Below are 27,310 nucleotides of genomic sequence, written 5' to 3'. Positions count from 1 at the left end.
CACCGGAGTGATGACCCGCTATTCCACTCTCCGCTGCTCCGCCGACCACCCCTCGTGCCCCCCCCCCCCAAAAAAAATCTTGGGGTTGTCCTTGGGCTTTCTGTGGCCGCGAACCCGGGCATCGTCGCTGTCCTCTATTGTCCTTTATTACAGTGAAAGTAGTGGTGCACATGCACAAACACAAAACAAATGGAAACAGAAATGTGGATCGTGGCGGCTAGAAAGCCGGTGACGTCGACCGCCGAACGCCACCCGAACAAGGAGAGGCACCAACTTCGGCGGAAGTCGTGACAGATGCCTTGTTCTTTCAGTGACGTTAGCTCTAGGCAGCAGGGCTGTGGTGTGACACACACACACACACACACACACACACACACTGTGAATCAATATGGACTGCAGCAGAGGAAGCAACTCAAACTTAAAAGTAGCCAGGCCCTGGAGTCAAACAGTGAGGCTTGATTCTAGGAGACACCGCTATCAATACCTTGGTATGCCGTCTATCTCCTCTCCACATTGTTTCCCTAACGATCGCTCACAGCCCAGCCATCGTCTTTATTCACTGTTTATTCCACTGTTTATTCCACTGTTTATCCACTGTTTATTCCACTGTTTATTCACTGTTTATTCCACTGTTTATTCCACTGTTTATTCCACTGTTTATTCCACTGTTTATTCACTGTTTATTCACTGTTTATTCCACTGTTTATTCCACTGTTTATTCCACTGTTTATTCCACTGTTTATTCCACTGTTTATTCACTGTTTATTCCACTGTTTATTCACTGTTTATTCACTGTTTATTCCACTGTTTATTCCACTGTTTATTCACTGTTTATTCACTGTTTATTCCACTGTTTATTCCACTGTTTATACCACTGTTTATTCCACTGTTTATTCCACTGTTTATTCACTGTTTATTCCACTGTTTATTCCACTGTTTATTCCACTGTTTATTCACTGTTTATTCACTGTTTATTCCACTGTTTATTCCACTGTTTATTCCACTGTTTATTCCACTGTTTATTCACTGTTTATTCACTGTTTATTCCACTGTTTATTCCACTGTTTATTCCACTGTTTATTCACTGTTTATTCACTGTTTATTCACTGTTTATTCCACTGTTTATTCCACTGTTTATTCCACTGTTTATTCACTGTTTATTCCACTGTTTATTCCACTGTTTATTCCACTGTTTATTCCACTGTTTATTCACTGTTTATTCACTGTTTATTCCACTGTTTATTCCACTGTTTATTCACTGTTTATTCACTGTTTATTCCACTGTTTATTCCACTGTTTATTCCACTGTTTATTCCACTGTTTATTCCACTGTTTATTCCACTGTTTATTCCACTGTTTATTCCACTGTTTATTCACTGTTTATTCACTGTTTATTCCACTGTTTATTCACTGTTTATTCACTGTTTATTCACTGTTTATTCCACTGTTTATTCACGGTTTATTCTAGTCTTGTGTGAGGCCAGCCAACTGAGACCTATTTGTTCAACTGTGTTTCAACTTTGAATGGTGCGACAGGGACAAGGAAGAAGGCCTTAATTTACTCCACACTAATTCACTCCACATAAACAAAGTTTATGTTACAAAGAATTTGGCAGCTCACAACTGGTTATTGTATCCCAGTTAACACCTATGGGTATCGAGAAGTAGACCTAGATTATAGACCCTGGAACTATGTAATTTAGTAGTAATTACACATCCAAACTTGACCGTATAAACAAGCCATCAGTCACTTAGCCATTGTGTGAGACATGCACACGGTTCCTCCCTGACTCCGAGTGTGTGACTCACGTCTGCTCCGTCCAGAGGGGTTTAAAACCATGGTGCTGAAAAATGTGTAGAGGGATTGACCCGAAAAGTTTTTTGTATCGCTGCTGTAGATTAGGCTCTGCTATACCTGGTCTGTGAAGAATTCTCTCTCTGCTATACCTGGTCTGTGAAGTCTCCTCTCTCTCTCTCTCTCTCTCTCTCTCTCTCTCTCTCTCTCTCTCTCTCTCTCTCTCTCTGCCTCTCTCTCTCTCTCTCTCTGCCTCTCAATTCAATTCAATTCAATTCAAGGGCTTTATTGGCATGGGAAACATGTGTTAACATTGCCAAAGCAAGTGAGGTAGACAACATACAAAGTGAATATATAAAGTGAAAAACAACAAAAATTAACAGTAAACATTACACATAACAGTTTCAAAACAGTAAAGACATTACAAATGTCATATTATATATATATATATATATACATATATATATATATATATATATATATATATATATATATATATATATACATATATACATACATACATACATATATACATATATATATATATATATACATATATATATATATATATATATACATACATACACAATGTACAAATAATTAAAGGACACAAGATAAAATAAATAAGCATAAATATGGGTTGTATTTACAATGGTGTTTGTTCTTCACTGGTTGCCCTTTTCTCGTGGCAACAGGTCACAAATCTTGCTGCTGTGATGGCACACTGTGGAATTTCACCCAGTAGGTATGGGAGTTTTTCAAAATTGGATATGTTTTCGAATTCTTTGTGGATCTGTGTGATCTGGGGAAATATGTCTCTCTAATATGGTCATACATTGGGCAGGAGGTTAGGAAGTGCAGCTCAGTTTCCACCTCATTTTGTGGGCAGTGAGCACATAGCCTGTCTTCTCTTGAGAGCCATGTCTGCCTACGGCGGCCTTTCTCAATAGCAAGGCTATGCTCACTGAGTCTGTACATAGTCAAAGCTTTCCTTAATTTTGGGTCAGTCACAGTGGTCAGGTATTCTGCCGCTGTGTACTCTCTGTGTAGGGCCAAATAGCATTCTAGTTTGCTCTGTTTTTTGTTAATTCTTTCCAATGTGTTAAGTAATTATCTTTTGTTTTCTCATGATTTGGTTGGGTCTAATTGTGCTGTTGTCCTGGGGCTCTGTAGGGTGTGTTTGTGTTTGTGAACAGAGCCCCAGGACCAGTTTGCTTAGGGACTCTTCTCCAGGTTCATCTCTCTGTTTGTGATGGCTTTGTTATGGAAGGTTTGTGAATCGCTTCCTTTTAGGTGGTTGTAGAATTTAATGGCTCTTTTCTGGATTTTGATAATTAGTGGGTATCGGCCTAATTCTGCTCTGCATGCATTATTTGGTGTTTTACGTTGTACACGGAGGATATTTTTGCAGAATTCTGCGTGCAGAGTCTCAATTTGGTGTTTGTCCCATTTTGTGAAGTCTTGGTTGGTGAGCGGACCCCAGACCTCACAACCATAAAGGGCAATGGGCTCTATGACTGATTCAAGTATTTTTAGCCAAATCCTAATTGGTATGTTGAAATTTATGTTTCTTTTGATGGCATAGAATGCCCTTCTTGCCTTGTCTCTCAGATCGTTCACAGCTTTGTGTAAGTTACCTGTGGCGCTGATGTTTAGGCCAAGGTATGTATAGTTTTTGTGTGCTCTAGGGCAACAGTGTCGAGATGGAATTTGTATTTGTGGTCCTGGTGACTCGACCTTTTGGAACACCATTATTTTGGTCTTACTGAGATTTACTGTCAGGGCCCAGGTCTGACAGAATCTGTGCATAAGATCTAGGTGCTGCTGTAGGCCCTCCTTGGTTGGTGACAGAAGCACCAGATCATCAGCAAACAGCAGACATTTGACTTCGGATTCTAGCAGGGGGAGGCCGGGTGCTGCAGACTTTTCTAGTGCCCGCGCCAGTTCGTTGATATATATGTTGAAGAGGGTGGGGCTTAAGCTGCATCCCTGTCTAACCCCACGACCCTGTGTGAAGAAATGTGTGTGTTTTTTGCCAATTTTAACCGCACACTTGTTGTTTGTGTACATGGATTTTATAATGTCATATGTTTTACCCCCAACACCACTTTCCATCAGTTTGTATAGCAGACCCTCATGCCAAATTGAGTCGAAGGCTTTTTGAAATCAACAAAGCATGAGAAGACTTTGCCTTTGTTTTGGTTTGTTTGGTTGTCAATTAAGGTGTGCAGGGTGAATACATGGTCTGTTGTACGGTAATTTGGTAAAAAGCCAATTTGACATTTGCTCAGTACATTGTTTTCATTGAGGAAATGTACGAGTCTGCTGTTAATAATAATGCAGAGGATTTTCCCAAGGTTACTGTTGACACATATTCCACGGTAGTTATTGGGGTCAAATTTGTCTCCACTTTTGTGGATTGGGGTGATCAGTCCTTGGTTCCAAATATTGGGGAAGATGCCAGAGCTAAGTATGATGTTAAAGAGTTTTAGTATAGCCAGTTGGAATTTGTTGTCTGTATATTTGATCATTTCATTGAGGATACCATCGACACCACAGGCCTTTTTGGGTTGGAGGGTTTTTATTTTGTCCTGTAACTCATTCAATGTAATTGGAGAATCCAGTGGGTTCTGGTAGTCTTTAATAGTTGATTCTAAGATCTGTAGTTGATCATGTATATGTTTTTGCTCTTTGTTCTTTGTTATAGAACCAAAAGATTGGAGAAGTGGTTTACCCAGACATCTCCATTTTGGATAGATAATTCTTCGTGTTGTTGTTTGTTTAGTGTTTTCCAATTTTCCCAGAAGTGGTTAGAGTCTATGGATTCTTCAATTGCATTGAGCTGATTTCTGACATGCTGTTCCTTCTTTTTCCGTAGTGTGTTTCTGTATTGTTTTAGTGATTCACCATAGTGAAGGCGTAGACTCAGGTTTTCCGGGTCTCTATGTTTTTGGTTGGACAGGTTTCTCAATTTCTTTCTTAGATTTTTGCATTCCTCATCAAACCATTTGTCATTATTGTTAATTTTCTTCGGTTTTCTATTTGAGATTTTTAGATTTGATAGGGAAGCTGAGAGGTCAAATATACTGTTAAGATTTTCTACTGCCAAGTTTACACCTTCACTATTACAGTGGAACGTTTTACCCAGGAAATTGTCTAAAAGGGATTGAATTTGTTGTTGCCTAATTGTTTTTTGGTAGGTTTCCAAACTGCATTCCTTCCACCTATAGCATTTCTTAATGTTACTCAGTTCCTTTGGCTTTGATGCCTCGTGGTTGAGTATTGCTCTGTTTAAGTAGACTGTGATCTTGCTGTGGTCTGATAGGGGTGTTAGTGGACTGACTGTGAACGCTCTGAGAGATTCTGGGTTGAGGTCAGTGATAAAGTAGTCTACAGTACTACTGCCAAGAGATGAGCTATAGGTGTATCTACCATAGGAGTCCCCTCGAAGCCTACCGTTGACTATGTACATACCCAGCGTGCGACAGAGCTGCAGGAGTTGTGACCCGTTTTGTTGGTTATGTTGTCATAGTTGTGCCTAGGGGGCATATGTGGGAGGGATGCTGTCACCTCCAGGCAGATGTTTGTCCCCCTGTGTGCTGAGGGTGTCAGGTTCTTGTCCGGTTCTGGCATTTAGGTCGCCACAGACTAGTACATGTCCCTGGGCCTGGAAATGATTGATTTCGCCCTCCAGGATGGAGAAGCTGTCTTCATTAAAATATGGGGATTCTAGTGGGGGATATAGGTAGCACACAGGAGGACATTTTTCTCTGTTAGGATAATTTCCTTTTGAATTTCTAGCCAAATGTAGAATGTTCCTGTTTTGATTAATTTAATGGAGTGAGTTAGGTCTGCTCTATACCAAATTAGCATACCCCCTGAGTCCCTTCCCTGTTTCACACCTGGTAGTTGTGGATGGGACTACCAGCTCTCTGTAACCTAGAGGGCAACCAGTGGGTCCGTCTCCTCTATACCAGGTTTCTTGCAGGATGACAATGTCTGTGTTACCGATTTCTTTGGTGAAGTCCGGGTTTCTGCTCTTTAGGCCAAAGGCAGATGACCTCAGGCCTTGGATATTCCAGGATGATATAGTGAAGGCTTTTTGTTCCATAGAATGTCCAATGTTGTTGGTCGTGTGGTTTGGCCTCAGGCCAGTAAGTGTGAGCAGAGCCTGCTGAGCATCTGGTACATGCTATTGGCTTGGGCGAGTGTGAGAGTGGGGGTTGGGACTGTTTGCCCGCTCACTACCTGGGCGTATGTGTGGCTTCCATGTTGAGGCCCTCTTTGCGGGGTGGGGTGCATGGGGTGGGCAGGAGTGGCATAGGTCTGATCTGAGGGGGCCTAAATGGGGTGTGGGCATGGTTGACGTGGGGGGTGTTGATTGGTTGGGGTGGGGGTGTGGATGTGTCTGGGTGTACTGTGGTCTGGATGTAATTCCTCTTGGCGTGGGTCCTCTATGTGTAGGTCCAGGGGGTCCTGCAGGTCTGGGAGGGTGTCTCGCTGGTCTGGGTGGAGAGTCTATTGATCTGTTGCTCCTGTGTGAAGTGTTGGGGATACGTTTGAGAGCGATGTCCTTTAGGGTCCTGGCAAAGGTGGGCACTGCTGCCTTGTAGAGGTGGACCTGGTCATAGAGGCTGTTCAAGTCCAGGGTGGAGTGGTGGGCCAGGAAAACATTTGGTTTTGAGGCACAGTCACGGGAAATACTTGCGTTTACCCGCTGTATTGTGGCAGGGTGGAAGTCTTTTCGTGGTAGCAGGGTGGAGATAACCACTTGTGCATTGGGGAAAGTAGAAGAAGCCTTTTCAATCACTCCCTTCAGTGCTGTTGCCACCCTTTCCTGCTGTGCTCTCAGGTCGTTTGTGCCTGTGTGTATTATTATGTGGCTGGGTGAACCTAGTTGGTCCTCAGACAGAAGGTCGAGGGCACGCTGGGTGTTTGGACACCAGAGTTTAGACACACTATGTTTGGGAAAAAGTTTTTTTTCTTCTATATATTTCCCATTTGAGTCCATAAGTAGTACAATCTGTGTCTTGTGTTTGTCCTCAGTGGGTGTGAGGGGTTGTCAGAAGGGCTATCAGGGTGGCTGACAGGGGGTGCTCGGAGGGGTGAGAGCCGCTGGGCTTGTGGTTCTTCATTTGTCTGTTCTGCTGTGGTGTCGACTCTATGGTCAGGGTCTGGTGTGGACTGTTCTGCTGTGGTGTCGAAACTTTTGTCAGGTGCTGGGGTGGGCTGTTCTGCTGGCTTCTCTGTGGGGGTGGCCACCTCTCTAGTGGGTTGTTCTCTGTCACACGCCGTCCCCCTCAACCTCTCCTCCGTCCCCCTCAACCTCTCCTCCGTCCCCCTCACCCTCTCCTCCATCCCCCTCAACCTCTCCTCCACCAGCAGTCCGATCCTCTCCTCTAATGCTCTGTTCTTCTCCTGATTCTGCTCTTTCTCCTGTTGAAGTTGTCTCACCACAGTCCAGAGTGCAGATATGTCTCTGTCCACCTCCAGCTCTCCGGGTCTGGTTAAGGGGGTGTTGTTGTGCTGGACTGTTGTCTGGGTCTGTGCTGACTGAAGTGTAATCACCTGCTGTTCCAGCTCCACCTGTCTTACCTCCAGCTGGGTGAATTTGTCCTTCATTTCAATGAGGGAGTGGTAGTCTGTGCTGGGAGGTTGACTCTCCGCTGGGGGTTGCTCGTCTGTGGTGTTACATAATGAAGAGCTCTGGTTTGACCCGCTCGGGGTGGGGGTATCTTTATCAAGGGAGAGCCTCTCTCTCTCTCTCTCTCTCTCTCTCTCTCTCTCTCTCTCTCTCTCTCTCTCTCTCTCTCTCTCTGCCTCTCCCTGCCTCTCTCTCTCTCTCTCTCTCTCTCTCTCTCTCTCTCTCTCTCTCTCTCTCTCTCTCTCTCTCTCTCTCTCTCGCTCTCTCTCTCTCTCTCATACTTTACCTGCACTAAAGACAAAAGCCCAGGCCTTACTATAAACTTTTGGACATATTGTGTTTGCTTTAGCTAGTACTGTACTGTGCTGAACTGTACTGTACCCTACTGTACTGCACTCTACTGTACCCTACTGTACTGTACTGAACTGTACTGAACCCTAAGGTACTGTACTGAACTCTACTGTACTGAACCTCCTTGCTCCTTCTGACAATTTTGACCTGAATCCATTCTGAGTGTGTGTGTGTATGTGTGAGAGTGTGTGTGAGAGTTTGTGTGTGTGTGTGCGTCTGTGTGTGTGTATTAACTACATGTGTGTTATGCCTGCAATGCCAACTATGCCGTTGACTGGAGCACATCATAGGCTTCCATGTGGCCATGGACTAGTTATATGTTACTGTAGATTAGAGCTTGCCAGCTTGTCGTCCTAAGAACGCTTCTACCATTGGTTCATTGGCCATTCCTATGGGTGAAATGAATGGGGATATTCACCAAAAATAAGGTTAACACAGGCTTAGGAGATCTATGTTTTGTTCTGAGATAATGTTAGTCAGTTAACATGACCTTTATGAATTATGAAGCCTTTATGTCTTTCTTATGATTACATACATGCTTCACATTTCACAACAAGTGACGAAATACAGATCTTCCAAGCCTGTGTTTACCACAGACCTTATTTTCGGCATTTATCAAACAAAATCCTACAAAAAAACAATTTCCACACCAGAAGCGATCAGGACACTCAGGTTGAAACATCAAAACAAACTTTGAACCAATTATATTCATTTGGGGACAGGTCAAAACACATTAAACATTCATGGAGAATTAACATAGTTGGCTTGCTGTTTCTAGCTAATTTATCCTGGGATATAAACACTGGGTTGTTATTTTACCTGAAATGCAAAAGGTCCTTTTTTTCTGGATCTTTGTAGAATTTTGACCCATTTTGAGTCAACACAAAATCGTGTCTGTTTGTGTTGGATTTTGACTAAATGAGGAAAGAGATGAACTAAAGTGCCTGTAGGACTCAAGCTATCAGGTGATGTAATTTGTGGTCAAGGTCAATGTTCGTACTGGGAAGCAAACATCCTGTAGCAGGAGATGTGGCTGGGATTTGCTGGTTCCCTGAAACGGCGTCATGAGTTTACATCTAGATACACAAACACAGGAGCATCAGATGTAGGTACATAAACACACACAGGAGCAGTTGTCTCCCATGGAAATGTATTGAAATAGCAGAGTAACACAGTTTGGTGTGAGTTCAGTGGTGCATTATGAAAAACAGGGAGGGAGGTTCTGAAAGATCAGGTGTCAGGTTGCCTCCTTCCACACGGCGTTGGTGTGGGTCTGTGTTTGTGTGTGTTTGTGTTTTTGTGTGTGTGTGTGTATCTTTGAGGGAAGAGGGTATGAGAGGAGAGGAGAGCAGGGTCATAGGTGTGTGTGTGTGTGTGTGTGTGTGTGTGTGTGTGTGTGTGTGTGTGTGTGTGTGTGTGTGTGTGTGTGTGTGTGTGTGTGTGTGTGCGTGTGTGTGTGTGTGTGTGTGTGTGTGTGTGTGTGTGTGTGTGTGTGTGTGTGTGTGTGTGTGTGTGTGTATCTTTGAGGGAAGAGGGTATGAGAGGAGAGGAGAGGAGATGAGAGGAGAGGAGAGCAACAGGGTCAAAGCTGTGTGTGTCTGTGCTGCTCTGTGCCTTATTAGGAACAGTGAGGTAAATTTACCCATGTTTCACATTCAGCATCACTCAAGGGAAATATAGTATCTACATATATTTCAGGATGATGTGTATCCCTGGAAATAATCCGAATTCATGCAAACATTAAAGTTGAGAAAAAAATAGCTGGTCTCTTGGCACAATTTAGCCCAGGTATAAGGTAAGTTGAGCCACGGTACAGGGTAAGTTAAACCTCTTACACATTTCTGTACTGAATGAAATATTACCACTATGTATCATTTTTAAAACCTTGTCTATCTTTATTTTCGAAACACAATTCAACAAATTGGCTTTTTTAGTATTTTAATCATGTTAAGCATCTTTTAAAACAGGCTTAACACCTAACAAACACTTTGTACTTTTATGTATTTGTATTTTTAACATAGGCTAGGCCCTGTTGTTACCTCATGGCCATTAGCTCAACCATTGGCTTAACTTACCTCATGGCCATTGGATCAACTTACCCCAAGGCAAACATTTGTACTATATGAGCCCACACTGCTACATGGATGCACTTGCATGCTAGGTTTAGGACCTCATATTGAAGCTTATAGCATCATGAAACCCCGAACACAATCAATTCAATAGGTTTTTTGGGCCTAACTTGCTTACCACTCTTCCATTATATTAGTTTCTTCCTTCACAAACTCCATGAAATTATGACCTGTGAAATGATTCATTTTATGTATGGTTTCCTAGAAACAAGGGAGGCTCAACTTACCCCTTTGGCTCAAACACAGCTTTGAGTGACTCGTCTCTCCCTCACCCTCTCCTTCCTTCTAACTCTCTTTCTCCATCTTTCTTTCTCTCGCTCTCTCTTTCCCTCTACCTCTCCTACTCCATGGTTCTCAGTCCTGTAGGTGAGAGGAAAAGGGGAGTGTTTGCTGACACTGGTTTCCACATGAGGTGTGTAGTGTAAGCAGACACTCCATCACTTTAACCAAACAATGTGTGAATACTCCCCCACATTAAATGATGTAGCTTCTCTCATTCCTCCCTACATCTTTCCCTCACTCCCTCTTCTATTCTTCATCATACCTAAAATCCTCTCTCCATCTCTCTCTCTACACCTCCTTCACCCCCCCACACACTGAAATTCCAATTCCCCCACTTCTGTGTATAGCTGTATATTAAGAATGATGGGCTGTTGGGTCTGAGTGTAGCTGTATATTAAGAATGATGAGCTGGTGGGACTGAGTATAGCTGTATATAAAATGAAACAACAATACACTCAGTATACAGAAAATGTACGAAATTAAAAAATATCGGAATGAGCGACGTCAGAGACGGGAATATAAATCTATGTACTTACAGTATATAGTGTCACTGTCCCCAACAGTGACACCTGATTCAGACAGCACCTCTATACCTCTGTCCCCAGCAGCCTCTACGTTGTCTGTGTCTGGGAGAGAGCAGAGGGCACCACCCATCCATAAGAGTTAGCAGGAAGTGGACAGATGCTGACGGACTGTAATTCTAGGATGCCCTCCTCTCCTCTCCAGTGGTCAGCATTGTCTGTGTCTGTGTCCAGAGACAGGCTGTGTCCTCCAGAAGAAGTCATTCATTTGATTTAGGAGGCCATGATGCTTAACACAGTTAGCCTACCATTTATTATGTTGTTCTGTAATGCAGTTTATCTAACTGGGCATTGCCGTGTGTGTGTCAATGGCCGTGTGCGTGTGTGTGTCTATGTATGTGTGTGTGTGTGTGTGTTTGACCTTAAAAGCCCTGCAGGGTTCACATTTTATCTCTGTGTTACGGCTTTCAGTCCAGATCAGGTCCTACCTCTCTGTAATGAGCCCTCAGGGAGTGTGAGCGTGTGTGAGCGTGTGTGAGCATGTGTGTGTGTGTGTGTGTGTGTGTGTGTGTGTGTGTGTGTGTGTGTGTGTGTGTGTGTGTGTGTGTGTGTGTGTGTGTGTGTGTGTGTGTGTGTGTGTGTGTGTGTGTGTGTGTGTGTGTGTGTGTGTGTGTGTGTGAGCGTGTGTGTGAGCGCGTGTGTGTGTGTGTATGTGTGTGTGTGTCTGAAAGAGCCAGTAGAAGAGCTGTGGGTATATATCTGTGGCATGTGTTTTATTATTTTATCAAAATTATTTTATCGATATTTATTGGGGGAAAAACTCTATACTTAAAACAAGTACTATGTGCATGTTTCAGTGTTACTTGCCCCGAAGCGAGCATAGACGTATTTTAGCTTGTCTGGTAGGCCTGGTCACGAGGCAGCTCTCGGCTGTGCTTCCCTTTGTAGTCTGTAATAGTTTGCAAGCCCTGCCACACCCGACAAGCGTCGGAGCCGGTGTAGTACGATTCGATCTTAGTCTACATATATCTACATATATTTCAGGATGATGTGTATCCCTGGAAATAATCAGAATTCATGTAAAGTTTTGAAAAAAATTGCTTGTCCAAACAAAGTGGTCTCTTGGCACAACTTAGCCCAGGTATAAGGTAAATTGAGCCGCAGGACAGGGTAAGTTAAACCTCTTACACATTTCTGTACTGAATTAAATATTACCACTACCTATAATTTAAAAAAAACATGTCAATCTTTATTTTCCAAACACAATTCAACAAATTGGCACATCTCCTTTTTCTCCCCAATTTTGTGGTATCCAATTGATAATTACAATCTTGTCCCATCGCTGCAACTCCTTTACGGACTCGGGAGAGGTGAAGGTCGAGAGCCAAGTATCCTCCAAAACACGACCCTGCCAAGCCGCTCTGCTTCTTGACACGCTGCTCGCTTAACCAGGCCACACCAATGTGTCGGAGGAAACCGAAGTCAGCGTGCATGTGCCCAGCCAGCCACAAGGAGTCGCTAAAGCACGATGGGACAAGGACATCCCGGCCGGCAAAACCCTCCCCTATCCCAGACGACGCTGGGCCAGCGGGAGACCCATGTGTTCGAATCCTGGTCTGTAGTGACACCTCAAGCACTGCGATGCAGGGCTAGTATAGGGCTAGTATAGGGCTTGTGTAGGGCCTGTGTAGTGCCAGTGTAGGGCTAGTATAGGGCTTGTGTAGTGCCAGTGTAGGGCTAGTATAGGGCTTGTGTAGTGCCAGTGTAGGGCTAGTATAGGGCTTGTGTAGTGCCAGTGTAGGGCTTGTGTAGTGCCAGTATAGGGCTAGTATAGGGCTTGTGTAGTGCCAGTGTAGGGCTAGTATAGGGCTTGTGTAGTGCCAGTGTAGGGCTAGTATAGGGCTTGTGTAGTGCCAGTGTAGGGCTAGTATAGGGCTTGTGTAGTGCCAGTGTAGGGCTAGTATAGGGCTTGTGTAGTGCCAGTGTAGGGCTAGTATAGGGCTTGTGTAGTGCCAGTGTAGGGCTTGTGTAGTGCCAGTGTAGGGCTAGTATAGGGCTTGTGTAGTGCCAGTGTAGGGCTAGTATAGGGCTTGTGTAGTGCCAGTGTAGGGCTTGTGTAGTGCCAGTGTAGGGCTAGTATAGGGCTTGTGTAGTGCCAGTGTAGGGCTAGTATAGGGCTTGTGTAGTGCCAGTGCAGAGATAGTTTTAGGCTGGGTTTCTGTACAGTACTTTGAGATATCAGCTGATGTACGAAGGGCTATATAAATCAATTTGATTTGATAGTGTAGGGCCTGTGTAGCACCAGTGTAGGGCTTGTGTAGCGCCGGTGTAGGGCCTGTGTAGTGCTTGTGTAGGGCCTGTGTAGGGCTTATGTAGTGCCAGTGTAGGGCTTGTGTAGGGATAGTGTAGTGCCAGTGTAGGGTCTGTGTAGTGCTTGTGTAGTGCCAGGGCTCGGTTGAATAAAACATCTTAAGTTAATTTCCCCCTTATCTTTTCCCTTAAAGTTTCCTTAACTTGAAGTAATTTGCAGAAAACATTAAAGCAAATTCAATGGTTGTCTATGAGGTCTCTTAAGTGCTTCATTCAGTATGGATATGAATGTAAACAGTATTTGTGGAGGTGAATATATTGCTTTCCTCTGCCCTGGTTTCAAAAGTAAAACATCCACCAGCTAAACAATGGAAGGTGCACACACAATCCGTGGCTACAAAGCTAGCTGGCTAGCTAGCTACCTACTCTGTAAGTTAGCTTGACATGTTAGAAAGTAATAGAAACCAGTTGAGAAGAAAGTAACTAAAAGAAACATGTTTTATTATGTTCTGTATCATTTGGTTTCTTCTGTCTTGAATGTAGAAGTTATATTTTGCGATCTCGCGAGATCTTTGACAAGACGTTCATTCAGTGAATCATCTCCATGGTAACCAGAGAGTCTTTTGAAAGAAAAATATATATACTTTTTTAATATACTTTTTACCCCTTTTTCTCCCCAATTTCGTGATATCCAATTGATAGTTACAGTCTTGTCCCATCGCTGCAACTCCTGTACGGACTCGAGAGGCAAAAGTCGAGATCCAAGGTCGAGAGCCATCCGAAACACGACTCTGCCACTCCTGTTGACACACTGCTCGCTTAACCTGGAAGCCTTTTGCCTAGATGCCTTCAAACTACCGTGAAACCAAAGATTTTTATAATTAAACCAAGATAGACCACAGCCTGTCATTTCCAATAGCAACAAATGCGTCAAAGTGGGCAGAACAAGCAAGGAAGTGGGTGGAGCCAAGCACGAGCTCGCGAGATCCTATTGGCGCGATCTAACAGCATATGCATATTTCCGTTAGGGAACGCCTACTCTGTGAAGTGCGTGGGTGCAATAACTCAATTCACCTTTGCACTCCTTCTAAACAAAGCCATTTTTAAAAACTTTTACAAAGGGTAAATTCTACAAAACTTAGTCCACTCTGTTCATAATATATTACAGGAACAGAAAACTAGGAACAGAAAACTGTATTGAGATCAAATGCTTTATAGAAATGTCTGAATGTCGGCTAAAATCCACCTCGTTCCATCTTCTCCCACTGCCGGCTAGTGGGCTTCCTCTCACTACCATATTTGGTAGTGAGTGGAAATGCCAAGCGGATGTTTCACATTTTTACATCCGGTGAGATATCTGTCTCATTGTTCTCTCTCTTAAATGATGCAGTTACCTAAGGAAATGTTTGAGGGGCTCCATGCAACACCTTGAAACAATTCCCTGAGGTCAGGTAAAAATATCCCTTATAAGGTAAACCCTTAACCAGCTCGGGAGTTTTATTCCTCTGCTGGTAGCGTGACTACAGCTCAAGCTCATTACCATAACGCACAATGCGCAAAAATATTCCTAAAAATATTTAACCTCCACACATTAACAAGTAAAATAGCTCAAATGAAAGATAAACAAGTTGTTTATCTAGCCAGCAAGTCAGATTTCTAAAATGTTTTACGGCGAAAACATAGCACATATTTATGTCAAACCACCACCGCAGACATAGCTCATTAGCATAGCCAAGTAGGAAAAAATATGCAATCAACAAACGCAGGATTAAAAGAAAAATCATTTCAATAACCTTTTGAAATCTTCATCAGATGACAGTAATATAACATGTTACACAGTACATTCATTTTTTTCAATAATATGCTATATATATCCATAAATCTCTGTTTACAATGATGCATCGTTCAAAAAATGCTACCCAAATGTCCTGAGAAATGACGATAGCCCCGGCAGATAATGTCAGCTAACAAGGAATACACATCATAAACTTTGACTAAATATGCATGTTTTACATATGTATAGCAAGATACACTTCTTCTAAATGCAATTGCATTGTTACATTTAATTTTAACGTTACATTTTGCGTTCACTAGACTATAATATGGAGTCGGCGCTCCCACAGTAGCATAATGACTCCCTATCTTGGAGTCGACAGAAACCCAAAATTAATACATTAAATATTCCCTTACCTTTGTTATTCTTCCATCAAACGACCTGTAAGGGATTATACTCACCAAATTAGCGTTCAGTTTTCAAGTCTGCGTCTTTCGGTTCTCAAAATAGCCTGATTTTGGTAAAAATGTAGTCAAAATTGAAGTGGTTGCGCACCAAAACTTCGAAAGTATATATAATATGTCCAGTAAACTTGTCAAACTAACTTCATAATCAAGCTTTAACATGTTATAAAGGTGTACAGCAATTTTGAGAACAAACAGAAACACAAGCACTGTTCAATCGATCTTGGAAAAGAGAGAGGACTTGACCATTGCGCACAGGTTTTTTTGAGTGACTGAGAGCTTACCGCGTGCTCAAACTCTCGCGAGCGGGCGATTCTCACAATGAAAAGTCCCATTGAAAGCTGAGATCACGCTGAACACGTGGAGACTGTTCCGGGTGCTGTAACTGTTTGGGAAGGGTGTTTGCGATGAGGTCAAATGTGACCCAACTTTTCAGATGAGAAGAGATATTTTTGGAAAATGCAGATTTTGAGAGTTCTGCTATACATAGAGACATAATTTAAACAGTTTTAAAAGCTTTAGAGTGTTTTCTATTCGATAATATTTTTATTTGCATATATTAGCAACTTTTGACAAAAATGTATCATGTTTTATATGGGTACCCAAATCCTCCAGAAGGGGCAGTAAACCGTGGTATCCTGAACAGGTTTTAAGAGAAACACTTCAGATGTTTTATGCATCCGGACCCAGGACTCAGTCATCAGAACCTTATGGCCTCAGAGTCAGGCCAGGTCATGTTAATACAGCTTTGAACTGGAGCGTAACAATACGGCACTGTTTGCCTGCCCCACCGGCCACTGTGAGTGTGTGTCCATGTGAGTGCGTTTTCCCTTCCCCACTAGCCTAACTCCACCTACACGGTACTGTACTTGAAATCATTACTCGGTCGACCTTGCGGCTGTGTGTGTGGACATGAGTGTGTGTGTGGACATAAGTGTGTGTGTGGACATGAGTGTGTGTGTGTGTGAATGCATTTCCAGGGCCCCTGCTCTAACTCCCCCCTCACCGTAATTGAAATCATTCCTGTGTGAGTTCACCTCACTGAGCTCAGGGCCTTCTCCTTTATTGTACTGCTGTAAGGGGGTCTGCTATGAAGAGAGAGTAGGGATATACACTATCCCTATGTTACAGTCCTAAAGGAAGTGTTTTGTGTGTGTGTGTCTGTGTGTGTGCGTGCGTGCGTGCGTGCGTGTGTGTGTGCGTGTCCAGAGGTACGATAGGAGTCATTTTTTACTTGAGTTTTTAAAATGACAGGAGTAGTGGGGGAGGCAAGGTGACCTAATTTGATTTAAATCAATTCCATAACTGGAGGTCTATCTGGGTTTTACCCAACGTTATGTTTGGAGTTTTAATGTCATGTACACAAGTAGTGAAAAAGCTTTGAACCCAACAATGCAGTAATCATTATCAGTGTAGAAGTAAAAATAACATAAGGTAGAACAAAAACACACGAGAAATAAGAAATAAGAAGAACATAAGTAAGTTATAATGTATACAGGGTCAGCCAGTTCTACTACCATATTTACAATGTGCAGGGATACTGGAGGGATAGAGGTAGATATGTACAGAGGTAAGGTGACTAGGCATCAGGATATGATAAACAGAGTAGTAGCAGCGTATATGATGATTGTATGTAAATGTGTGTGCATGTTATGTGTGTGTGTGTGTGAGCAAATTAAGTGAGAGTGTGTGTGTGTGTGTGTGTGTGTGTGTGTGTGTGTGTGTGTGTGTGTGTGTGTTGGAGTGTCAGTGTTGGTGTTAGACTTTATGCTTTTTATTTATTTTATTTAACCTTTATTTAAATAGGGAAGTCAGTTCATTCTTATTTATGATGACGGCCTACCAAAAGGTAACAGGCCTCCTGCGGGGACGCAGACTGGGATTAAAAATACAAATACATTCAATAAAAATATAGGACAAAACACACATCACGACAAGCATAGAGGTTCTGGATGGCAGGGAGCTCAGCCTCAGTGATGTACTGGGCTGTCCACACCACCCTCTGTAGCGCCATGCTATCGAGGGTGGTGCTGTTGCCATACCAAGCAGTGATACAGCCCAGTCAAGATGCTCTCAATGGTGCAGCTGTAGAAGTTCTGGAGGATTTGAGGACCCATGCCAAACCTTTTCAACCTCCTGAGGGGGAATAGGCGCTGTCGTGCCTTCTTCACGATTGTGTTGGTGTGTTTGTGGACCATTTTAAGTCCTTAGTGTTTTGGACACATAGGAACCGGCCCGAGGTCTAGCTGTAAGGTTTAACCCCTGGTTACCCACTGGCCCGAGGTCTATCTGTAGGGTTTAACCCCTGGTTACCCACCGGCCCGAGGTCTATCTGTAAGGTTTAACCCCTGGTTACCCACCGGCCCGAGGTCTATCTGTGGGGTTTAACCCCTGGTTACACACTGGCCCGAGGTCTATCTGTAGGGTTTAACCCCTGGTTACCCACTGGCCCGAGGTCTATCTGTAGGGTTTAACCCCTGGTTACCCACTGGGCCGAGGTCTATCTGTAGGGTTTAACCCCTGGTTACCCACTGGCCCGAGGTCTATGTGTAGGGTTTAACCCCTAATTCCCCACTGGCCCGAGGTCTATCTGTAAGGTTTAACCCCTAATTCCCCACTGGCCCGAGGTCTATCTGTAAGGTTTAACCCCTGGTTACACACTGGCCCGAGGTCTATGTGTAGGGTTTAACCCCTGGTTACCCACTGGCCCGAGGTCTATGTGTAGGGTTTAACCCCTGGTTACCCACTGGCCCGAGGTCTAGCTGTAAGGTTTAACCCCTGGTTACCCACTGGCCCGAGGTCTATGTGTAGGGTTTAACCCCTGGTTACACACTGGCCCGAGGTCTATGTGTAGAGTTTAACCCCTGGTTACCCACTGGCCCGAGGTCTATCTGTAAGGTTTAACCCCTGGTTACCCACTGGCCCCAGGTCTAGCCGTAAGGTTTAACCCCTGGTTACCCACTGGCCCGAGGTCTATCTGTAAGGTTTAACCCCTAATTCCCCACTGGCCCGAGGTCTATCTGTAAGGTTTAACCCCTGGTTACCCACTGGCCCGAGGTCTATGTGTAGGGTTTAACCCCTGGTTACACACTGGCCCGAGGTCTATGTGTAGGGTTTAACCCCTGGTTACCCACTGGCCCGAGGTCTATGTGTAGGGTTTAACCCCTGGTTACCCACTGGCCCGAGGTCTATCTGTAGGGTTTAACCCCTGGTTACCCACTGGCCCCAGGTCTATCTGTAAGGTTTAACCTCTAATTACCCACTGGGCCGAGGTCTATCTGTAGGGTTTAAACCCTAATTACCCACTGGCCCCAGGTCTATCTGTAGGGTTTATTACCCCTTGTTACCCCCTTGTTACCCCTGCTAGCCAGCCTATCTGCCTGGCTTTGAAGTTAGCTGCAGGGTACAGGACAGGACAGGTCAGCTGACCAGAGCAGTTCTACTGTAGTTAGATTAGAGGGTCACAAAAGGGCAAAGAGGCCTACAGGAGTTACAGGAGCCTTTCGCCTTTCCTCTCTCTCTGTCTCACTCTCTCCCTCTCCCTCTCCCTCTCTCTCTCCCTCTCTCTCTCCCTCTCTATCTCTGCCTCTCTCTGCCTCTCTGCCTCTCTCTGCCTCTCTCTCTCTCTGCCTCTCTCTCTCTGCCTCTCTCTCTCTCTGCCTCTCTGCCTCTCTCTCTCCCTCTCTCTGCCTCTCTCTCTGCCTCTTTCTCTCTGCCTCTCTCTCTTCTCTCTCTCTCTCTGCCTCTCTGCCTCTGCCTTTTTCTGCCTCTCTCTGCTTCTCTCTCTGCCTCTCTCTCTGCCTCTTTCTCTGCCTCTCTGCCTTTTTCTGCCTCTCTCTGCTTCTCTCTCCCTCTCTCTCTCTCCCTCTCTTGCTCTGTCTTCACCCTGTGGTGGATGAATCAAGTTAATCACTACTGTATCTGTCTGTCTGTGCATCTCATTCTCACAGCTGAGACAGAGACAGTCAGCGACAAACAGCCAGTCTAATGGCCATGAATGCCTTGGCTGTGTCATTGGTTCTATTTTTAATATACTGACACCTGGTGGTGGAGTAGATACAAGTTGCCGTAAGCAACCTGGCTTCACACTGTATTCACACTGAATTCACACTGTATTCACACTGTATGCCTTAATGCTCAAATTAGTTTGGTTTTTCAAATCTGTTTTGGAGTACTGACTGTCCAAACAGCAAGTTACAAGTGACCACATTGTATTTGTGTGTTCAGACAGCAGTCATTTGTTGATATGGCTTCGCTAGTTGTCATAGTAACGATGGGTGTGTGCACAGTGGTGTAGGCTGATTGGTGGTGCTTTTTGGCTGTTCAGACAATAAAAGATAACAGATTCTAATAGGATATGCATTTTTTTTTTGAGTCACTTCAGACAGCCAATGTGAACAAGGCTTTACTGGCCCAACGCTCTTAACCGCTAGGATACTGGCAGCCTTTTTAGTGCACTAATGTTGACCGGGACCCATAGGGCTCTGTTCAAATCAATGCACTATATAGGGAATGTGGTGCCATTTGTGCCTCGACCCTTATCCAGCGACAATGTAACTGGGTTTTTGTGATTTACTAGTCATAAGGTCAGAGGTTATATGGTACATGAGATGAACTCTGGCATGTGTCACGGCCTTCACATGTTTATGTCTACCAGCTAGACCATTAGTCTCCTTGGGATTGGTTCCACTGTCTAGTCCCCATCTCTTTCTTTCTCTCTCTCATTCCTTCAGAGGGAGTTATGGAGGAACAGGTGTGTTCCTTTGTATGGCAGAGAGATCCCCTCTTACTAAGTTTCAGTCATCACTAAGGTCATTGCACACACACACCTCTACAGGGCCTCCCCTCTCATTAAGGTAACTACTGAGACAGGATATAGCATGCTTATGCAGAGAGAGAACAGAGAGAGAGATAGCGATAGAACAGAGAGAGAACAGAGATAGATAGAACAGGGAGATAGATAGAACAGAGAGAGATAGAACAGATAGAGAGAGGTGTGTGTGTGTGTAGGGCCTAATAATCACTGCCATTGCTGATACAGCCCATTTAAATAATGAAAACCAAGATGTTTTCGTGCCACTGAAGAATTCCAGAATTCCAGTGCTTTGGTTGATGTATTGGATATAGATCTCTCTAAAGGAAATAGTTGTGAAATCCGGTATTGAGTGTTGGGTATCAGCAGTTTACAGGAGAGAAAAAAGACAGCAATATTGGTCTTAGTGGAGCGCTAACACAACATAATCCCCATGGGAGAGTCAACAATAGAACTGGTGGGGGATTAAGGCTGAGAGCACTGCTGAGCGTCACACAGAGGGACCCAGAGCCCAACTCAGAATACATGAAACACAACCTAATTGGTATTAACAGAGACTGGAGGGAATCTGTGGGCACACATGGGTCTTGGTCTATTGAACTCCATTGTTTCAGAGCCGGAATGGACACCTGGATTTAACAGAGGCTGCGTCCCAAATGGAATCCTGTTCTATATATAGTGTACTACTTTTGACCAAAGTCCTAGTAAATGTAGTTCACTTTAAAGGGGACAGGGTGCCATTTGGGAGACAGACACTGTCATTGATATGAGACAGGCCTTGGATCAGTGGGACTGACTGACATTCTTTTCATTGATATTCTCTCTGCCTCTTTATTCTTCCAGGTAACTACATCAGGCAAATGGAGACCAAGGTCCTGGAGGATGACAACAAGCAGCTTCTATCACAGGTAAAACTCTCAGCTACTGTATGTTACCATGGTGAAAACTATCACCGCTCTGTTTTTCAATTTCCACTCTCTCTTAATGTCTCCCATTCTCACTTTCTCGAACCTAAACTCTCTCCATGTTTTCCATTCTCACTTTTTCAAACGTGAACTCTCTCGTGGGAGAGGCAGAGAAGGCAGTAGTGACGAGAGTGCCATTTTCAAAGTATAAACAGAGAATGAGAGAGATGTAGTGGGAGCTAATAGAGAAAGCAAAATATTGTCAAGTAATCGGCTACACAGAGGAGAGGAAGGAAGGGAGAGAGAGAGCTTGTTTCTACCTGCTGGGATGACATGGTTAAGTGAATAATTCAGCTCCACAGTGAAAGTGAACTTCCATAATGGATTGGGATAAATGATGGGAGAGCAGGAGAACTCACTCATGGGATGAATGTTTCATTGCTTCTCATTGCCATTCTGTTTGGGGTCTGATTTCACATGAAAGGAATCCATGAGGAGCAACAACCAGAACACAGGCACACATTTGTACTATCTCTACTCTCTACTAGGAGATCTTAGAAAACATACACACAGGTTCACACACATTTACTCACACATGAATGCACACACATACACACTAAAGTACATACCCGAGAGAGATGGATACGACAGGGAAGAGAGTGCACTCAGAGTAGTAAAGAGTTTTAGTAACATTGTAATGACCAGAGAGAGCATCATTATGACATCAGCTAGAGGTGAATAGAATAGGTATGTGTCCCAAATGTCACCCTCTTGGTTACTGTGGCAAACAATTCCCTCTTCGGACCACTGGTGAAATCCCCTCACAATGATCTCAAACTGTGTTTTTAATACACAATGAAATGAAACACAGACTATCCCTTGCTAATCAGGAGACTCTCTTGTATGTGGTGGTGGACTGTCATTACATATGCTTCATGGGACCCTGGTGAAAATGAAGGTTGTAGCACAGACTTTCTAAACCCAGAGGTGCAATATCACAAGACTTCCGGAAACGTCTGTGAAACCGACCAGGCCGGGGTTTGGGGTTTGAGAAGACAATGAGAGAAGTGAAACATTTTTCCTTAGTTGTTCATGTTCTTGAAATTTAATGGCACAACCTAGATTTGAGCCAATGTCTTAAGTAGTTGAACTTGATATTACTCCAACCTCATGAACGTGACAAACTGACACATTTTCATTTCAACTTTATATCGAAGAAGTGCCTTTGATTTGATGGCCTAAACATGCGCAGTTCGGCGAGAGACGACTTTTAGAACCGTGTTTCTACGCATGAGCTTAGCTAGCCAATATCGCCATGACATCACCTACAAAGATTTCTATTGGAGAAGCAGTTTCTGCCTATCTTCATACTGTACTGTCTTTGGTTGTAATGTGGCTAGCCACTGGATGGCTCTGAATGCACTGTCGGTATGCAGCCAAAGTTACTAACCACTGTTGGAGTTAATTAATGCTCTCAAATCGTATCCTGATGTCAAGAGCAAATGAGAGTTGTATTCATAACGTGGCTAACTTAGCTAGATACAGTACATTTAGAAAAAACAAGTTATATTAACTGGCTAGCTAGCTAGCGTTAGCAATAGGGATGCCTAATATATCGGTGAACATATCGTAATCGGACGATATTAGCTAAAAATGCCAACATCGGTATCGGCCCGATGTCTAGTTTAACGGCGATGTTAAAAACTGTTGTCAATGCTACCGTCCATACCTATATAACGTAGGTGCATGACGTAATGACGCCACGTAAAATGTTGTGCTACACAGCATTCTTAACCTAACCCACAACGTCTGCTGTGTGGATCGAGCAGTCAACAAGTCGAGCAGTCATTTGAATAAGTAAGAACATTTCAGCAAGTCAACTCAAAGATGAAATCCATTAACGGCAATGAAATAATGGAATTCATTGCCATTGACAATCAACCGTTCTCTGTCGTGGGTGATGTTGGCTTTCGCCGGCTGGTCGAGCACCGGTACACACTACCAGGTGCGCTATTTTTCAGATGTTACCCTACCGGAGTTACACAGTAATGGCGTCACTGCTATTAGCTTCACAACATACATACTATGGAACGCCATTTGGGTCTTTGCGTGTCAATAAAGATACAGTAACACTGTCAAAGCTGTACAAAAAAAGTCTGCAAACAAGCGACACAGGCCACAAACGATGTGTTTACAATACCGCATTGGTAATAAAGCATACTTTCTTCAACCGCAACTTCTGGGGTACATAGCTAGCACCAATACAAACAGCCTGAAAACAATGACCAGTGGAAACTGCAGTCATTTTCATTATTCTTAGCAATGATTTAGGAATTATTGTAAGTATTAGCTAGGAGAGAGGAGGAGAGAGCGACAGAGACCCTCCCTGAACAACATATATTTCAACATTATATATATATAATATTATATATATTTCAGAACAGACTGCAGCACTGAGCCTCACCTGACTAGAATCTGAAGTCAACTGGCTACTGTTTGCTGATGATCTGGTGCTTCTGTCCCCAACCAAGGAGAGCCTACAGCAGCACCTAGATCTTCTGCACAGATTCTGTCAGACCTGGGCCATAAGTGAATCTCATTAGGACAAAAATAATGGTGTTCCAAAAAAGGTCCAGTTGCTAAGAGCACAAATACAAATTCCATCTAGACAACGTTGCCCTAGAGCACACAAAAAACTATACCTACCTCGGCCTAAACATCAGCACCACAGGTAACTTCCACAAAGCTTTGAACGATCTGAGAGACAAGTCAGGAAGGGCCTTCTACGCCGTCAAAAGGAGCATAAAATTCGACATCCCAATTAGGATCTGGCTAAAAATACTTGAACCAGTTATAGAACACATTGCCCTTTATGGTTGTGAGGTGTGGGGTCCGCTCACCAACCAATAATTAAATATTAGGTGAAATACCACAGTGTGCCATCACAGCTTGATTCGTAACCTGTTGCCACAAGAAAATGGCAACCAGTGAAGAACAAACACCATTGTAAATACAACCCATATTTATGTTTATTTATTTTCCCTTTTGTACTTTATGTAATGCAATTCCTCTTCTTCAGAGGAGGAGTCACAAGGATCAGACCAATGTGCAGCGTGGTAATTGTCCATAATGATATGTTTAATAAATCAACTGCACAAAATAACAAAAGTACAAACAAATAACCGTAACAGTCCCTAACACAGGATACAATCACCCACAAAACACAACAGAAAACAGGCTACCTAAATATGGCTCCCAATCAGAGACAACGACTGACACCTACCTGCCTCTGATTGAGAACCATGCTAGGCCAAACACATAGAAATATAACAACAGAACAAAACATAGAAAAACAACATAGAATGCCCAGCCCAACTCACGCCCTGACCAACTAAAATAAAGACATAAAAAAGGAACTAAGGTCAGAACGTGACACTTTAAAACACTATACATAGCCATAATATAACATTTTGTTGTGACTTATTATCATTAATGTGATGACTGTTAACTTATCAAATCAATGAACTATGTTCAATTGATTACGTGATTAAATTAATAATGTTACAATTAACTCAGTAGCTTGGGGCACCACGGGAAAACGTATTTAACAAGTTACTATCTCCCAAATTATACTCTTATAAGATATATTCATATCTATAGATAACAGTCACTTATTCATGTATGTTTACCTCATATCAGTCTCATTCTGAACGTCGTAATATTCTATTAATCTACACAAACCCTAGTCTACATGATGACTCAGTTTACACAAATTGTCTTAATTATTTATTTACTAACTAATGAAATAATCACACAGAAATATGTAAACACACACAGTAAAGGTTGAATTGATTACTAACATAATGCAATGAAAAGTCCCTAGTGGACTAACCCGATATGATGTCTGGTTACACAATGAAAAGGTGGGGAACGAAAGAGCAGGAGAAGGAGAGAAAGGAATTTTATGGTACATACAGTTGAATAATACGCTCATCGTTAATATGGATATTTAGCATCCCCAACAACCGCTCATTCGGATTTAGAAATGCAATGTACATATTTACGCTTGTATGTCTTTGTCATCTCTCTCTGTTGAAATTGTCCATTCCATCTGCGACGAATAGTTCAACAGAAAGTCTCTGGTTGTGTAAGTCTCTGGTTGTCCACTTTTTTAAATGTATTTTTATTTCACCTTTATTTAACCAGGTAGGCTAGTTGAGAACAAGTTCTCATTTGCAACTGCGACCTGGCCAAGATAAAGCATAGCAGTGTGAGCAGACAACACAGAGTTACACATGGAGTAAACAATTAACAAGTCAATAACACAGTAGGGAAAAAAGGGGAGTCTATTTACATTGTGTGCAAAAGGCATGAGGTAGGCGAATAATTACAATTTTGCAGATTAACACTGGAGTGATAAATGATCAGATGGTCATGTACAGGTAGAGATATTGGTGTGCAAAAGAGCAGAAAAATAAATAAATAAAAACAGTATGGGGATGAGGTAGGTAAAAATGGGTGGGCTATTTGCCGATAGACTATGTACAGCTGCAGCGATTGGTGAGCTGCTCAGATAGCAGATGTTTGAAGTTGGTGAGGGAGATAAAAGTCTCCAACTTCAGCGATTTTTGCAATTCGTTCCAGTCACAGGCAGCAGAGAACTGGAACGAAAGGCGGCCAAATGAGGTGTTGGCTTTAGGGATGATCAGTGAGATACACCTGCTGGAGCGCGTGCTACGGATGGGTGTTGCCATCGTGACCAGTGAACTGAGATAAGGCGGAGCTTTACCTAGCATGGACTTGTAGATGACCTGGAGCCAGTGGGTCTGGCGACGAATATGTAGCGAGGGCCAGCCGACTAGAGGGTACAAGTCGCAGTGGTGGGTGGTTTAAGGTGCTTTAGTGACAAAACGTATGGCACTGTGATAAACTGCATCCAGTTTGCTGAGTAGAGTGTTGGAAGCAATTTTGTAGATGACATCGCCGAAGTCGAGGATCGGTAGGATAGTCAGTTTTACTAGGGTAAGTTTGGCGGCGTGAGTGAAGGAGGCTTTGTTGCGGAATAGAAAGCCGACTCTTGATTTGATTTTCGATTGGAGATGTTTGATATGAGTCTGGAAGGAGAGTTTACAGTCTAGCCAGACACCTAGGTACTTATAGATGTCCACATATTCAAGGTCGGAACCATTCAGGGTGGTGATGCTGGTCAGGCGTGCGGGTGCAGGCAGCGAACGGTTGAAAAGCATGCATTTGGTTTTACTAGCGTTTAAGAGCAGTTGGAGGCCACGGAAGGAGTGTTGTATGGCATTGAAGCTAGTTTGGAGGTTAGATAGCACAGTGTCCAAGGACGGGCCGGAAGTATATAGAATGGTGTCGTCTGCGTAGAGGTGGATCAGGGAATCGCCCGCAGCAAGAGCAACGTCATTGATATATACAGAAAAAAGAGTCGGCCCGAGGATTGAACCCTGTGGCACCCCCATAGAGACTTACAGAGGACCAGACAGCATGCCCTCCGATTTGACACACTGAACTCTGTCTGCAAAGTAATTGGTGAACCAGGCAAGGCAGTCATCCAAAAAAACAAGGCTACTGAGTCTGCCAATAAGAATATGGTGATTGACCGAGTCGAAAGCCTTGGCAAAGTTGATGAAAACGGCTGCACAGTACTGTCTTTTATCGATGGCGGTTATGATATCGTTTAGTACCTTGAGCGTGGCTGAGGTGCACCCGTGACCGGCTCGGAAACCAGATTGCACAGCGGAGAAGGTACGGTGGGATTCGAGATGGTCAGTGACCTGTTTGTTGATTTGGCTTTCGAAGACCTTAGATAGGCAGGGCAGGATGGATATAGGTCTGTAACAGTTTGGGTCCAGGGTGTCTCTCCCTTTGAAGAGGGGGATGACTGCGGCAGCTTTCCAGTCCTTGGGGATCTCAGACGATATGAAAGAGAGTTTGAACAGGCTGGTAATAGGGGTTGCGACAATGGCGGCGGATAGTTTCAGAAATAGAGGGTCCAGATTGTCAAGCCCAGCTGATTTGTACGGGTCCAGGTTTTGCAGCTCTTTCAGAACATCTGCTATCTGGATTTGGGTAAAGGAGAACCTGGAGAGGCTTGGGCGAGTAGCTGCGGGGGGGGGCGGAGCTGTTGGCCGAGGTGGAGTAGCCAGGCGGAAAGGCATGGCCAGCCGTTGAGAAATGCTTGTTGAAGTTTTCGATAATCATGGATTTATCGGTGGTGACCGTGTTACCTAGCCTCAGTGCAGTGGGCAGCTGGGAGGAGGTGCTCTTGTTCTCCATGGACTTCACAGTGTCCCAGAACTTT

General features: G+C 43.6%; 1 protein-coding gene across 2 annotated transcripts in view; it reads left to right on the top strand.

The window, feature by feature from the left end:
• LOC118369055 (coiled-coil domain-containing protein 85C-A-like) overlaps nucleotides 1-27,310 on the top strand; it is a 98,074-nt gene that overhangs the window by 50,788 nt on the left and 19,976 nt on the right. For both annotated transcript variants that reach the window (XM_052496655.1, XM_035753556.2), the window contains exon 2: nucleotides 20,927-20,991. In XM_052496655.1, the coding sequence (XP_052352615.1) occupies nucleotides 20,927-20,991 (65 nt within the window). The remainder of the gene's footprint in view (nucleotides 1-20,926; nucleotides 20,992-27,310) is intronic.

This window comes from Oncorhynchus keta, chromosome 35 (assembly GCF_023373465.1).
Source record: "Oncorhynchus keta strain PuntledgeMale-10-30-2019 chromosome 35, Oket_V2, whole genome shotgun sequence".
NCBI classification, from domain to species: Eukaryota; Metazoa; Chordata; class Actinopteri; order Salmoniformes; family Salmonidae; genus Oncorhynchus; species Oncorhynchus keta.
Note: the sequence above shows the minus strand (reverse complement) of the source record. Positions and strands in the feature narration are given on the sequence as shown.